General features: G+C 39.8%; 1 protein-coding gene across 1 annotated transcript in view; it reads right to left on the reverse strand.

The window, feature by feature from the left end:
* The window catches only part of TRIM66 (tripartite motif containing 66), a 66970-nt gene that overhangs the window by 45997 nt on the left and 5559 nt on the right, over nt 1–15414 (reverse strand). Inside the window, exons 3-7 of the mRNA XM_044681813.1 lie at nt 11956–12088; nt 11178–11294; nt 9542–9656; nt 8146–8292; nt 3360–3477 (exon numbers count right to left, since the gene is read on the reverse strand). Coding sequence (XP_044537748.1) covers nt 3360–3477; nt 8146–8292; nt 9542–9656; nt 11178–11294; nt 11956–12088 — 630 coding nt within the window. The remainder of the gene's footprint in view (nt 1–3359; nt 3478–8145; nt 8293–9541; nt 9657–11177; nt 11295–11955; nt 12089–15414) is intronic.

Here is a 15414-nt window from a genome sequence, read left to right on the forward strand (position 1 = left end):
AGTAAGAGTACATTAGGAAATAGAGTTAAGTGGTATTGATAAGATATATGAGAGAGATTTCTAAGTTGGGTTTCTTTAAATCTGAATGGAATCTCAGAGATGGATTATGGGTAGAAGAGAATTTTCCCAAGGTGCTTTCTGAAAGGAGGTCCTAAGAGCTACTTGGTGAGATTGGAAAATCTCAGTTTTTTCACATCAAAATTCATCTATCAGCCTGGACAAGTAAAGGAGATGGTTGGGTGCAAAACCAGTGCAAGCCCCAGCAGTATTGCTATGCGAGTGGAGAAAGGTTGTGGCGATTCTAAGCTGTAATTTTTATCTAGACAGCAAGGAAAAGAAACCTAACTTATTCCTCTCGTTAATAAGTTTGTAATTTAGGATAGGATAGTTAGATAAGTATTTTGGGATTTTAGATAGTTTAAGAAGAGAGGATAGCCTCAGTTCTGTTTGAGGGAGAAGCTGATTCTTGCAGATCAGATTTGGTTAGGTGGTTAAAGTAAGATTTATTAGTTAGGGACCTATATATTATAAGAATTTCCTTTCTACCTGTTTCCTTTTACTATCCCTTCCTTTTGTTTTTTACCCATAATAAAATTATATTTTTATATACTGGCCTGAGCCAGAATTCTTTGGACTGCTCTGAGAACCAACAGCCTGTCCACACAGGACACAATTATTGGTGATACCGAACAATAACAATAAACTCTAAGGGTTAGAAAACCCTTATAACAGTGGCCAACACCCACGGATTAGAACCCCTGACCTTAGGAGTAGTATACACCTTCTGGGGGGCCCACCTTGGCAGTAGAAGTTTAGAGAAAAATAAAATTATTAATGGGGGGGATTGCTTTGGTACTTTTGTCTTTCAGGTTTGTTTGGTTTCTTTTTACTTTGAGGTGACTGGAAAGACAAAGATCAAAAGAATAGGACAGGAAAAATTGCTAGGATACAAGCCAGGAAAACTTATCTGACAGCTGCTTTTGAAGTAACTCAACCCCCAAAGTGCTGCTTGGAAGGCCCCAAATTGCCAATTTGAAATCTGCTTTAGGAAAGTATGGGTTTTGTTTGCTTGCTTTATAAAATAATCTTCAGTTTGGACAAAATTAGAACTGTATAGATTAACACATTTTGCAGCCAGCTCAGTATCAGATTCTCAAGAATAAAACAAGTCATTTGAATTTCTGCATATGGAATGAGACAAGTTCAGAAAAGGTCTTTTGTTAACCTAAGCTTTAAGTTCAATCTGTCCCCTAGTCCTGTGAGCATGTGAGAGATAAATCCACAATCCCATCATCCTAGACCTCTTAAAGGCAGATGGAGCCTTAGAGAGCACCAAGTCTGACCTGCTACACCCAGCAGGAGATGCCTCCACAACCCCCTTGGCACATAGGCATTCATTTAGCCTCTGCCTGACGCCCTCCAGAGAAAGGATGCTCACCACTTCCTGGGCATCTCATTGGTCAGGAGGCTCTCCCTTTATGGAGCAGAAACCTGCCTCCTTGTAACTCCCACCTAATATTCTGGTTCCTCCATCTAGACAAGGTCCCCAGAGGAAATCCCATGTCCTTCAAGTTAATGTGGGCAATGTTCACATCCTCCATAAGTCTTCTCTTGTCCTTTAATTGGATAAATAGCCTCAACAACAACAAGAACAATTCTTCAATAATTAATGCTATCCAGAAGAGGAATAAATTAGAAGATGGATAATGAGTTCCTATCACTAATGATCTCCAGACCAAGGTCAGATGGCTCCTTATTAAGGCTGTTGGAAAAGAGATTCTTGCACAGGAATGGGTTGGACAAGATGCCCTCTGACATTCCTGCCAGCCTTTGTTGGGCTCTGAATGCATTAGAACAATCACACAACTTCCATGCATACACAGCCACATTTACACACACATACACATGTGTGTACAACAGGCACACACATAAATACAGAGATACATGTGGGAACACACCTATATTCACATGTGCACGCATGCAAATATATTCCTGAACTTGTGGGGTTTTAGTCTATCATAGAATCATAGATTGGGAGTTCCAAGACCTTGGATCACCTCGTCCAACGCCTGCATTTTAGAAATGAGAAAATTAGAATCTGGAGAGGTTAAGTAACTTGCCCAATATGGCACAAGTAAAAAGTGACAGAGTGGAGACTCGTATACATCTATTCAACTCCAAATCCAGCACTCCTTCCACCATACCAAGCTGCCCTCTTAAAATCCTACAAATTTAATTTTTCTTTGACATGAGCAAGCTGTCGCAAAACAAATAGCCTATTGTCTAAGCTAGAATTCCAAGCAGAGGCTTTTTTGAAAAAATAAACCCTTACCTTCTGTTTCAGAACAGATACTAAGTATTGGTTCCAAAGCAGAAGAGCAGTAAGGGATAGGCAAGTGGAGTTAAGTAACTTGCTCAGGATCACACAATTAGGAAATTTCTGAGCTCAGATTTGAATCTAAGACCTCCCCTCTCCAGGCCTGGTGCTCTATGCACTGAGCTACCCTAGCTGCCTTTCAAAGAGCTTTCAAAATGGCAGCATTACATATCGAACTAGTTAAATACCAGATAAATTTTTCTAATATTTCAATCCATTTTCTGCCGGTGTCCCCAGGCACCCAAAGGGGAAAAAATTCAAAACAGGTTTTCCAAAATCATCACCGTAGCCCATAAATTACCCAAGCAGTCTACCACTGTGAATCTACCCAGGCATTTTTTTAAAAAATCAAGATCAAGTTCTTTTTTTATAAAAAAAAAAAATCGCCTAACCCAAAATATTTCCCACTGATTTCTCATTAAAGAAAAAAATCCAGGTTTTAGTAAAAGTTTGAAAACCTCTCCAAAATTTTATAAACACAAACCTACAATTCCACCTTAAAATTGATGATAGTGAGATGATGGAAGAAATTGAAATACCGGCAAGATACTTCTACTTATTTGGAAATAGTTGTGCAAACGTGTGTGTGTGTGTGTGTGTGTGTGTGTGTGTGTGTGTGTGTGTGTGTNGTTGTGCAAATGTGTGTGTGTGTGTGTGTGTGTGTGTGTGTGTGTGTGTGTGTGTGTATTTTGAAACCAAAATGGCCCGGGGTACCAAGAGAACATTCAGATTCCATCAGGTACTTTAAATAATGAATTCATCAGCTCAAAAAGAGATTTCTTGGCTGTTATTAATTGTAGGCATTTTAGAAGCTTTCTGACTCATAGGTCAGACTGAGGATACTTTTTCCAATGAGCTATGAATTCATCCAGTGAATTTTTCAACTGGTGGAGGTCAATGAGAGAAAAAGAGTTCCCCAATGGGCCACAAAGGCATTCTTAACAACAATGTTGAGCACAAGACGGGTCTCCCTCTGACTGACCTAAGGTTGTCAGCTGCTTTGTCCAGAAGGAAGGATCCCAGGTAAACCTGATCTTCCAGGGAGGGCCAGGATCTGTGTTACAACTCGTCTCCAATAAACGCTGCATCTGAAATACAATCTGACAAAAATCCGGAGGGTCATTTTCATAGGCATCGAGGACACAAATGGAGATCCTTATCCTCCATGAGAGGTTCCTCTAGGGCCACCAGAGGAAGCTCACTTTGACTAATTCTGACTCTTAAATGCAACAGCAGAGCAAAAATATCAAATTCATAGGAGTCTTCTAAGTGAATTTAATCTACTTAGAGAAAAGGGCATTCGGAGAGTCTCTGAATAGAAAGAAGAGTTGTACAGTGGGCAAGCTACACAGAGAGAGACTGAGGCAGAGAGATGAAGGGGAGGGAGGAGGAATGGGGAAACTGAGGACTGTCTCTCTCTTAGCTACAGCAGTTGGCATACAACCCCATACCAGTCGCTTCTCTTTCTCATATCTGTTTTCCTTTCTGTTGGACGAGTTAAAACATAAAAGGAACTATGGGAAAATATTCAAAATAAAAATAAAAAATAAAAGGAACTATGGGAAAATATTCAAAATAAAATAAAAAATAAAAGGAACTATGGGAAAATATTCAAAATAAAAATAAAAAATTAAATAAAAAATAAATATAAAATAAAATAAAATAAAAAAACATAAAATTAATTGTCAAGTGAGTCAATTAAACTTTTGAGGACAGGCACTATGTTTTATCCTTAATAGCTCCTTCTGTGCCTATCACAGAGATCTTGCACCCATTGAGTACTTAATAAATATTTGTTAAATGAATAAGCAAACGGATAAGGACTTGGGACTGAAATGGAATATTTCATACTTTATAAACCCCAAATATCGCATTTGTATCGTGGTAGGCCTAAAAGTTAGTGAATAAACTTCCTCTCACTCACAAAAGAGGTTGGGAGATCCCACTCCTGGGAGCATTCTTTCTCCACAGATTGCTCCAACAGGCCAAATGACTAGTACCCACTTCTGGTGATACCATAAAGATGCCGCCAGAAAGAAACTAAAGAGAATTGCTAAAATGAATCATCCTGGACAAGAACCTGGAGACCTGAGGGGCACAGATGGTGGCTTCAGTTTCCTCATCTATAAAATGGGAATGATAATAACACCTTCCTCCCAGGGTGGTTATGAGGATCAAATGAGAAAACAATTGTAAAGCACAGTATCTGCTATACAGTAGGCACTAAATAGGACATTATATAAACAACTTATCTAGAAAACACAGGACAGGTAATAGAAAGAAAAGAATAACATTGTGCATTATCTGCCCTCAGGTGCAGAAAGTTGGCTCAATAGATAAAGAAGCAGGCCTAGAGATAAATGGGAGGAGCTGGGTTCAAATCTGACCTCAGATAGGTTGTTCATTTTGGTAACAAATTAAGAGGACTATCAGGTAGGAAAGGTGGGTTGTGCCATCAGATATGGTCTATATGTTGGTCTGGGATGCTGGAACCTTTTCTGTACTTCTCTATTACAAGGAAGTGTTCTCTAGGGGATGGGGAGAGAACTGGAGGATTAGGCAATGACAGCAATGTAAAAAAATATCAGCAAAGCCTTCAAAAAGAAAGAAAAGAGAAATAGGATCTATGAATTAAAATTCTGGCCCAAAAAGGATAGAAAGTTTTCAGGGGTAAAATCCTAAAGATAAATCTAAATGAAAAAAGAAAGGAGACAGTCATCTAAAGAGTCACTATAAAAATAAATAAATGTTTGAAAAATTTTTTTAATTTTAAAATTTTTGTAAAAATTTAAAAAAAGAGTCACTGTGTATCCTCATCATCCAATTGAGATTTTTTTTTTAAAGCATGGACGGAAGACAGAAAAGAAAGCAGGCACTGGAGAATGAATGCAAAAGTAGAGCACTATATGAACAGGGTCAAGAATGCTAACTCTGAACCGAGATTGGGGTAGAAAGCAAAGGAAACAAGGTTTTTGTTTTTGGCTATATTCAGAAAAGAGGAAGATGGATGGGTCTATCATAAGAGAGAGCAAAGAAAAGAAAGAGCTACTTAACTCTGTTTCAGTATTCTGGGCCAGTGAAAATGAACTTTGAACTGGAAGGGATAGAACAAAAATGGCTAATGGGAGTTGATACTAAGTGGGGAGATGGAGTTTTCCTAAGCATCTGAAAGAATTTGCAAATGTAACTGTTAAGCTATTGTCAGAGATCTTTGGAAGGCTTGGGAGAACAAGAGAGGCACAACAGAGTTAAAGAATGAAGACAGGGCCTGGACCTGTGATCAAAGTGGGAAATTCCAGATAAAAGGGTTTTTCTACCTTATCTTGAATTTATAGTCTTAGAGAGTAGCCTAGAGCAATGAGAAGTTAAGTGACTTGTCCAGGGTCATAAAGCCAATATGTGTCAAAGGTAGTTCTTGAACCAGGTCTTCCCCTCTCCTAGGTTAGCTCTCTATCTATTCCATTATACTGTATCTTACACCAAAGGATTGGAAAGAGACAAATATTGTTTCAGTTTTCAAAAGATAAGAGAATAGAATATGCAAACTACAGAGTAAGAAGCTTTAGTTCAATTCCTAGAAGAAAAAAAAAAGGAACATATTATTAAAGGAATGGTTAATGAACAGAAGAAAATTTAGGTTTGATATAAGGAAAAATTTCCTTACACTTACAACTTTCCCAAAGTGGAATGGGCTACCTCAGGAGGTCTTTGGGCCATGAAGGTCTTCAAACAAATGCTGAATGACCACCTGTTAAGTATCTCACAAAAGAGATTTTGAAGGGTTGGGACAAATGGCCTCTGAGGTCCCCTCCAGCTCAGAAAGTCTATGATTCTCTGGCCTAAGTGTAAAGCTCAGCTCCACTATTTACTACCTATGTTACCTTGGGCAAATCCCTTCTCATCTCTGGGCCTTAGCTTCCTTCTTATAAAGTGAAGGAGTTGGGCTAAATGATTTCTAAGAGCCTTTCCAGTTCTGATTGCTAGGAGTTCTAGAATCCTTGTTCAAAATAAAGGTTTTTCTGCCTTCTGGGCAGAAGAAATCTCTCACTTCTGATCTGAAGACCAGACAAGATATAAAGATTTTTGGGATTATGGATTTATATTCCACTTCTCTACTTTTTTCTCCTTTTTTTAAAAGGCTTCTCTACCAAAAAGGACCTGGGTTCAGATTTGGTCACAGACACTTCCTTAGCTGTGCGACCCTGGGCAAGTCACTTAATCCCATTTGCCTAGCCCTTGTCCATCTGACTTGGAGTTGTTACTAAGACAGAAAGTAAGAGTTTTTTGGTTTTTGGTTTTTTTTTTTTTTTAAGTTCCTTTGGCTTTCCATTGCTGTGTTCTATAAACTTCCCATTTTTGCCCTGTTGCAGAAAAAAATCTTTCTCCACAAGAACAGGGGGATTTCCTGGGAACAGAATAATCACAGTATAATTGGTTTTTAAATAAAATAATGTCTACTATAATGCTGTACTGAGAAGGCAATGAAACTGATATACGGACGATGAGTACTATGTTGCTTAGGTAGGTTAGTGACAAGGAGAAAAGCAGAGGAAGTAAAATGGGACTAAAGAAACCTGATTTCATAAAGTCTGAAGGCTTGAGTAAAGAAAACTAAGAAAAGCCTCTCTTGGATCTTGTCCTGAGCTCTCCTGCCACAGTGTGGTCCAACGAAATGCTGTGGCCAGAATCCCAGAGAAATATTGGACTTGGGGTTCGTGTGGCTATGTTGAAAGTAGTTTGTATCAGGAGTTGAGGGGGTCCAAGAGAGAACCTGCCACTTGACCAGAGGGATCTAATTTGGACTGGAGGTAGCAGTAAGAGGGAGCGAGGATGTGAAAGTCTGGTCTGTGTTAACAGATTGTTAATCTTCCTATAAATCGTTTTCATTCTGAGATTTCCACGGGGTAATTTGTTTGTAGCCAGTATACTGAGCAGAGCACAACAGGGGAATGGCTCTTCGTTTTAGAAGGTGTTTCCGTCAGGGAGTGAGCAGGAGAACGTTAGCTAAGTAGCCATGAAAAGATGTGAAGCTCTTTTGGATGCTATGGGATGGGGTGGATGCTGTCCCACACACATACACTAGACCCAAAGAAATCTCTTCTTGCTACATACTATGCAAATAGAAATTTCTCTCACCTGATTCACATTTACCCAGCATCCTTCTAAGTTACGTCTTTACGTTTGAGAGAGAAATTTTGCTGAAACCCAACCAGAGGAGCTCTTTTTGGGCGTTTGTTTTGGTAAAGCGCAGCAGGTGTGGGTCTCTGGCTCTGTGCTCTGCTCACTTGGCTGAAGGAATCCCTTTCTCTCTCACTTTTGTTATTATTAAACCCTGTAAATTTAAATACTTGGAGTATTCATTTAATTTTGCTCTCACGATACCCAAACACCTTCAATTTGGAATGGCTCTCTAGTCCTAAATTTCCCAGGAAACTATTCTACCAGCAGAGGCGATGCAGCGTAATGGGAAAAGCACTGAGCTGGGAATCAGAAGCCTTTTGGTTGAAGGAAGAGGTGCAGAAGACTGGAGAGGCAGAGAAGAGCAGAGGCCCTACATGAGGACATAATCAATGTCTTCAGAAAGCTCAAGGGTTATAAAGGTGAAAAGGGACTAGACTTGCTTTATTGGAACCCAGAAGGTAGAAGGGGAGATTTTTTAGAGGCTGGGGCAGAGATAAGGACAGGGAGTGGGGCACAGGATGGAGCAGGGGCTGGGGCAGGGGCTGGGACTGGGGCAGGGACAGGAGCAAGTGTTGGAGCTCCCTTACCAGTTCTTTGCTGAAGAGAAAGGGGATGCTGTTCTTACTGCAGACTGCCCAGTTGATGAAGTTCTGCACGTGCTCAAACTGGCGGTTTAAGACCATGATGCTCTGTAACTGCTGCTCCAGTTTCTGCTTCCTTTCATTGGTGAAACCCTGGCATTGACAGAGAAAATGGACAGCAGATAATTGGGCTGGATTACTGACAGACAACTTATGTGTGGGGTAAACTACAGGGCATTTGCAAATGTTGAGAGTTGAGGGCACTGTGTACCAATAATAAAAGGAAGAAGAGTAGGATTAAGAGAGAATATAAGAACATTCAATATATAAGAATATCTGTGTTGGACTCTAATCCCTCTTTGAGAGCAGGAATTCTTTCATTCTCTGTATTTTTATCCCCAGTGCCTTGTGTATAGTTGGCACTTAGTGTTTAATAAATTCTTGATAACCAATCAATCCATAAACATTTATTAAGCATCTGCTAGGTGCCAGGCACTATGATAAGTGCTGCGATACAAAAAGAAGTAAAAGATAATCCTTGCCACAAGGAGCTTACAAACTAATGAGGAAGACAACATGCAAACAAACATATATAAAGCAAGCTCTATGTAAGTATATATTAATAGAGGGAAGGCACTGGAACTAAGAGGGGGGCTTCCAGTGAAAGAAGGGATTTTAGTTGTAACTTAAACTAAGCCAGGGAGGTCAACAGTCAGAGAGGAGGAGGGAGAGTATTCCCGGCATGAAGGACTGCCAGAGAAAATGGCCAAAGATGAGTGATGGAGTATCTTACTCCATCTTGTTCATGGAACAGCCATGAGGCCAGTGTTACTGGATCAAAGAGTACATGGGAGGGAGTAAGCCCTAAAAAACCTGAAAAGTTAGGAAGGAACTTGCAAAAGGCTCTGAATGCAATAGAACATTTTGCATTTGCTCCTGGAGGAAATAGAGGGAATTTTTTTGAGTAGGGAAAGTGATATGATCAGACCTGAGTTTTAGGAAAATCCCTTTATGGCTGAATGGAGAAAGAACCAGAGTGGGAAGAAACTTGAGACAGGCCCTGGACTTGGAGTCAAAATGACCTAAGATCAAAGACTACCTCAGGCACTAATTAACTTAGGCAAATCAGTTAACCCTTCTTGGTCTCAGTCTCCTCATCCAGAAAATGAGGCAGTTGGAACTGATGGCCTTGAAGGCCTCTTCCAGCACTAAATCTTTGATGCTAAATAACCTCTTTGAGCTTCATTTTTCACTGAGACAATATTTATAAACATGAATATTGATAAACAAATATAAGGGAGGTCTATAAAGAAACTTGGAAATGTGAGCTAATGAGATTATTAACAATAGGCAGATTTCATCAGGAATGGTGGTTCTCACCTTATCTTCTCCCAACACATACCTCCAACTGTTCCAAAAGTCCATTGGCTTGCTTGTTCAATTCATTCATCAGAACCATCTTGGCCATTTTGATTTGGTTTTCTACTTTCCTATGAAGATGCTTGACTTCAAATAGCCTGAAAAGGAGAACAAAGATATCACAATGTGTTTTAAGCCTCTTGTTTCCCCTGGGCTTCCATCACTTGTCAGAGGATCAGTCAAGAGAAATTAAATGCTAAAACTAACAAACTAGACAGCCTATATGGTGGAAAGTCAGAGGACAATTTGAGAATTTCCTTTAGCAAGAAAATTGGTCTATTCTCAGGCTTCAAAAGGTACTTATCTAAAATACCATGCACAGGGACCATCATACTTGATCAGCAAGCCAATGATCAAAAACACACGACTTTCAAACAAACTCTAAACTCTAAGCTCAACAGATTCAACATGCCACTAAAAAAGCACACGGATGAAGAGGGAGTCACTCCACCTTAAGAATAAGATGCTAGAGAGGTAAGCTGCTATAGCAAAAAAGATTTCAGTCCCAGCTCTGACCTTTAATTCCATGAAGTCTTCCCTCATCCCATCCTTGGTAACTTCAGTCCCCCTCAATTCTCATATTTTAGTACGTTAGCTTTTAACTCTCTCTGATACATTATGCGATGTTGTGTTAGAAATCGTGTAATATTACAGTTATTTTTATGAGTCTCATTACTATAGGATTGCACAATACATGATATCAGGAACTCTCTTATCTAAACATCGATTCTCTCTCACTACTTAGCCCAGTGCTCTGTACATCGTTACCTAATAAGGGTTCATTGAATGCTGAACAAATTATTATTGTTTACTCTACGTGCAAGGACAAATTACTTCGAGAAGAAATTTATTCTTCTGTCAAAAGGGTGGATTCTCATTCTCACAACATACCTCCTGAGATCTGTTCTAAGAAAAGACTGCAATACTTCAAGGATCTGTGATTTTATCAGTATGGGCAGTCCCAACCTCACCCAGATTACAGCCTTTCTGTGCCTTAGGAAATGGTCTTTGTGAATTCCAGAGACAGAAAGTATTCATCAAGCAGCCAACATATGTAAAAATTAAAATTAATATATAATAAAACTTTAAATAGTATATGTTTAGGATTTATTAATAATCACTAGAAGTGAGTGGGGGGCACACGAGAACACAGTACCCTGGAAAACCTTGGCAAGATAAGATGGTCACAGAGGCTGAAGGGTAACCAGAGATGAGTGGGGTTTGTGGATTATAAAAGAGGATGCCTGAGAACTGCCTAGTCTCTATTGATAGGCAGAGATACCCATCACCATGGCACTTAGCACAAATGTTTCTTAGCTATGTGGATGGTCTCCACTATTTAGTGCAAATGTAGATACAAGTCTATGTGGACACATGCAGGCACAAAGGCTCTGCCTACACAACATCAACACCTATGGCACTAACAGTTGATCCAAACTCACTAAATTTTACCCAACTTATGGTTTGTATCTTTCACTTATTTCTTTTCCTTTGGATAAGCATGAAGTCTCATAGTCTTTGTAGGGCATGTGAGGAGAGGGGATGAGCTGAAAATAGTGATCCTCGGAGATGCCCCACCACCTCCACTGAAGCTAAAATGGGATGAACAAAAAAGGTACCTGTCTTCAATCTGTTTAGCAGAAGCCTGTAACCCAGTTTTCTTATGCTCCACTTGAGTGGTCACACTTTCCAGAAGCATCCTTTGGTTTTGCAAAACCTCTTCTAGATGTCTGCACCTGCATAAAAGAAGCAACAGTATGTATTAGAACACTTTCTTAGGGAATTGGAGAATGTCTACAATGGCATTGAAGGAAGAAAAAGTGCTTTCTGGGTATCCCCTAGATTCACTTCTGCTCAGCTTGTTGGTCTTTCTTTATTTCCCAAGATGTTCTAGCAAATTCCAAGGTACTCAAAGTGGGATGCTTCAATTTAGAACTAAGGCCCTTTCGCTTCTATTTTTTCTTTCTCCTTTTTGCTCCCTTTTTGTCATTTTCAGTGCTCTGCTAGAGGACAGTTTAAATCGGGGGAAAAGGTTAAATAAATGCTAATCAGTACATTTGGAGGACCTACAGGATGGGATAGTGGAAAGATATTTAGGATTAGGAATTAAGAACCTTACTGTGTGACTTTAATCAAGTCACTCACCCTATCTGGGCCTCAGTTATAAAATGGGAACTCTAACTAAATGATCTAGAAGGATATTTTTAGTTTCAACTTTATACGTATCCACAGATTCTATATTCTCTATGTATGTCCTTCCTAATAGCTATCAGGATGTAGAGGAGAAAATGAGGCACTGTAGAATATGTGGATTTATATTACATGTTCCTTCCCTGGTCTTAATGATAAGAACATTGAGAGTGGTTGCCTGAGGAGTCCAGTCATCCCCATCAATACCTGTGATCTTTGTGGTCAATCATTAGGCAGCTATGGCACGTGAGGACATCACAGGTCTCGCAGAACAACTTGAGAATCTCTTGACCATGCAATGGGCAGTACAAAGAGGAGTCATTGGACCCACTGTCCATTCCTACAAGAGAGGAAAAGGAGAACTACCTTAACGCACTGCCAACTACTTCTCAGCTGAGATGAACAAAAAAATCAGCCAGAGCCACTCCAAAGCCTGAGGAAGAGATCTGCTGGCAAAGGGACGAGAGAGGAAGGGCTGAAGTGAACACAGTGAACAGTGAAGTTCATGGAAGAACTAAAAAGAACATGGATCCTACACCTGTTGGAAAATGTGACTAGAACCCTGCATACTATATACAAGAAGAATGGGTCAAATCGTAAGGCAGGATAGAAAGGTCCCCATGAGAAGAAAATGAATTGAACTTCAAAAAAAATGTAAATGCATTTACTCCCATTATGTGCATCAGTTTGAGAAAAATCTCCTCTAAAATTTCAGCAAAAAACTGCCTCAAACTATCAATTTCCTGAGGTTTCCACCTGTGACTCTGGAGAGGCCTGTGGATTGTAGTTCATTTTTACACAGTTTTGACAAATGTTAGTCCACCTTCCAAGCAGTAACAGGGACATTCAAACTCTTGAAAAAAAGGAGGAGACTTATTTTTGAAATCTTGGATAGTTTCTAATGCAGAACCAGGTAAATTCTTTGAAGTAATCATAAAGTACCTATTAGAAACCTTTTTAACCTTTCATGTAACAGTTTACAAGAATTGTCAGAAAGAAGAAAAAGAGAAACACTGATGACAAGCAATGAGATAAACACGGAGTCTGTTGGTGAATGAACAAATAATACAATCTCTGAGCAGAGGGATGAGTGTCTGTGGTGTAGAGGTGGATGCAGAGGAGAGTTAGGGGTTAACCTAGATGGTAGAGAGGTAGGAAAAGAAAGAGAGTTAGAGATAAGTATGGAGTAAGGAAATGGGTGGCAGATGAGTTAGGAGCATACAGTGGAGAGACAGGTGAAAGTCATTGTAAGTCTTGGGGTGGGAGAGAAGATAGTATAGGCCAATGATTCCCAAAGTGGGCGCTACCGCCCCCTGGTGGGTGCTATAGCGATGGGGGAAGTGGTGATGGCCACAGATGCATTATCTTTCCTATTAATTGCTATTAAAATTAAAAAAAAATTAATTTCCAGGGGGCTAAGTAATATTTTTTCTGGAAAGGGGGCGGTAGGCCAAAAAAGTTTGGGAACCACTGTATAGGCAGTGATGAAGTAGTTAAGTTGCATCAAGTGAATGATGAGGTGAACTATTGTGGAGTTAGGGTGAGCATAGGAAGATAGTGGAGGAATCTATAGACAGGCACATAGGATAGTGCCATAGGGAATCTTAGAGGTCATCTAGTCTAACCTGAGACCCTGAAAAATTAAGGAACTTGCCCAAGGTTGAACAGAGTAAGAAAATGACCTCAGATGATCAGAGCCCAAATCCAGTGCTCTATCTACAAGACACCATGTCACCTTCTCTCAAGCTGAGGAGAGAGGCAAGTGATGGAGAAGTCTGGGAGAGAATGACTAATGGAGCAATGAATGATGGAAGATTTGGGAATGGAGCCAACTAAGGAAACAAGGATGATAAAGTCGTGGGATAAGTCTGGGTAGACCAAGAATCAAAGAGAATTCAATTTAATTCAAATTACTCCCAAGTGAATCCTCTGTATGATAAGGCAATGAATCCCCATCTCTCTGTCTATTCATTTAATAAATACTTACTGGTTCCAGTATTGAAGAACAAAGGATTACAAAATCAGAGCTTTAGACACCATCAAATCTAGTTTCATTTTATAGGTAAGGAATTGAGCCCAGGACCACATAATTAATAAGGATGTGAGCAGAATTTGAATCTAGGTCTTACATAATCATCTTTGTGGATTTCAAATGATGTTCCAAGTGTTCAGGATGATGGGGAAAAACCACTCTTCTCAATCCATCAACAAGCTTCTAATAAGGGTTTACCTACTATGTACCAGACACCATGCTAAGTCTTGAGAATAAAAAGACAAAAATTAAAACAGGGATGCTGTTTCATTAGCAGCATCCTGCTCTCAGGGCGTTAGCATTCTAATTCTAAAGACAATATGAGGACAGCCAGACATTATTTAAATATTTTTAAAAACCTTTACATTCAGGGTCAGCTAGATGGCTCAGTGAATAGAGCTCCAGGCCTGGAGTTGGGAGAACCTGGGTTCAAATTTAGCCTCAGTTACTTTTTAGCTGTGTGACCCTGAGCAACTCACTTAACCCCTATCGCCTAGTCCTTGTCCATCTGTCTTTGATTTGTTATAGAGACATAATGTAAAGGTTAAAAAAACAAAAAAACAAAGACAATATGGACATATATGCACAACTATGTATTCAAGGAAATGGAAAGCGCAGACCGGATGGTATTCACAACAAAGGAGAAATGGCAGCTGGCCATTTACTTGTCCCTAACAAAGTCACATAGATGCAAAGAGCAGAGTGCCTCTTATTCTGACAGAAGGATCATGCCAGAAAGACCACAAACATTGTGGAAAGAGAGCACTGGATTTGGGGTCAAAGACTTGGCTGTACCTGGGTTTTTTCCTTCACTGGCTGGGTCATCTTGCACACAAGACACTTATCTCTGAGCCTGTTTCCCTTTCTACAAAATAGGGATGACCTGGCCAACAATAGCACTGGTGTGAAGATCAAATGAGATGACATGGGGAAAAGGACACTGGAATTATAAAGCACTGTGTACTGGTTATCATATTGCATAGTGATAATGAATTTTAGAATGAGAATTAAAGTCTTGAAGAAAAAGGGATAATAAACCCTAACAATGTGCCAAATACTGAATGAAGAGAGCCAAACACTCCCAGCCCTGAGGTTAGCAAGCACAGGGTGCCCAGCCAGGCTACATTCAGATCTTAATCACCCATTTTTTTACATCTGAAATTTTCAAAGGAGAAATGATCTTATTGTTTATTGATGATGATGATAAGCTCCCTCCTTCCCCTTTTCTTAAAGCCCTCAGATAGAGACTGAACTCAGGGGGTCATAAGAGTCTAGGCTCTAGAGGTGGAAAAGACCATAGAGGAGTTCATATCAGCCAATCCCCTTATTTTACAAATGAGGAAACTAAAGCCTATAAAGGGGAAGTGACTTGCCTAAAGTCATACAAGTAGTAAGTACCAAGGGCAAAAGTCACACCCAAGTCATCTAACTACAAATCTAGCTTTGTTTCCCACTATATCACACTCATACTATCACTGCGACAGCCTTGCTGAGGACCAGGTAGCTTGCAGTTGTTTAACGATAATCTCATCTTCTCATTTGTTTTGAAATGGCTAATCAGATGTCAAGAGAGAGAGAGAGAGAGAGAGAGAGAGAGAGAGAGAGAGAGAGAGAGAGAGAGAGAGAGAGAGAGA

This window comes from Gracilinanus agilis, chromosome 6, assembly GCF_016433145.1.
Source record: "Gracilinanus agilis isolate LMUSP501 chromosome 6, AgileGrace, whole genome shotgun sequence".
Taxonomy (NCBI): domain Eukaryota; kingdom Metazoa; phylum Chordata; class Mammalia; order Didelphimorphia; family Didelphidae; genus Gracilinanus; species Gracilinanus agilis.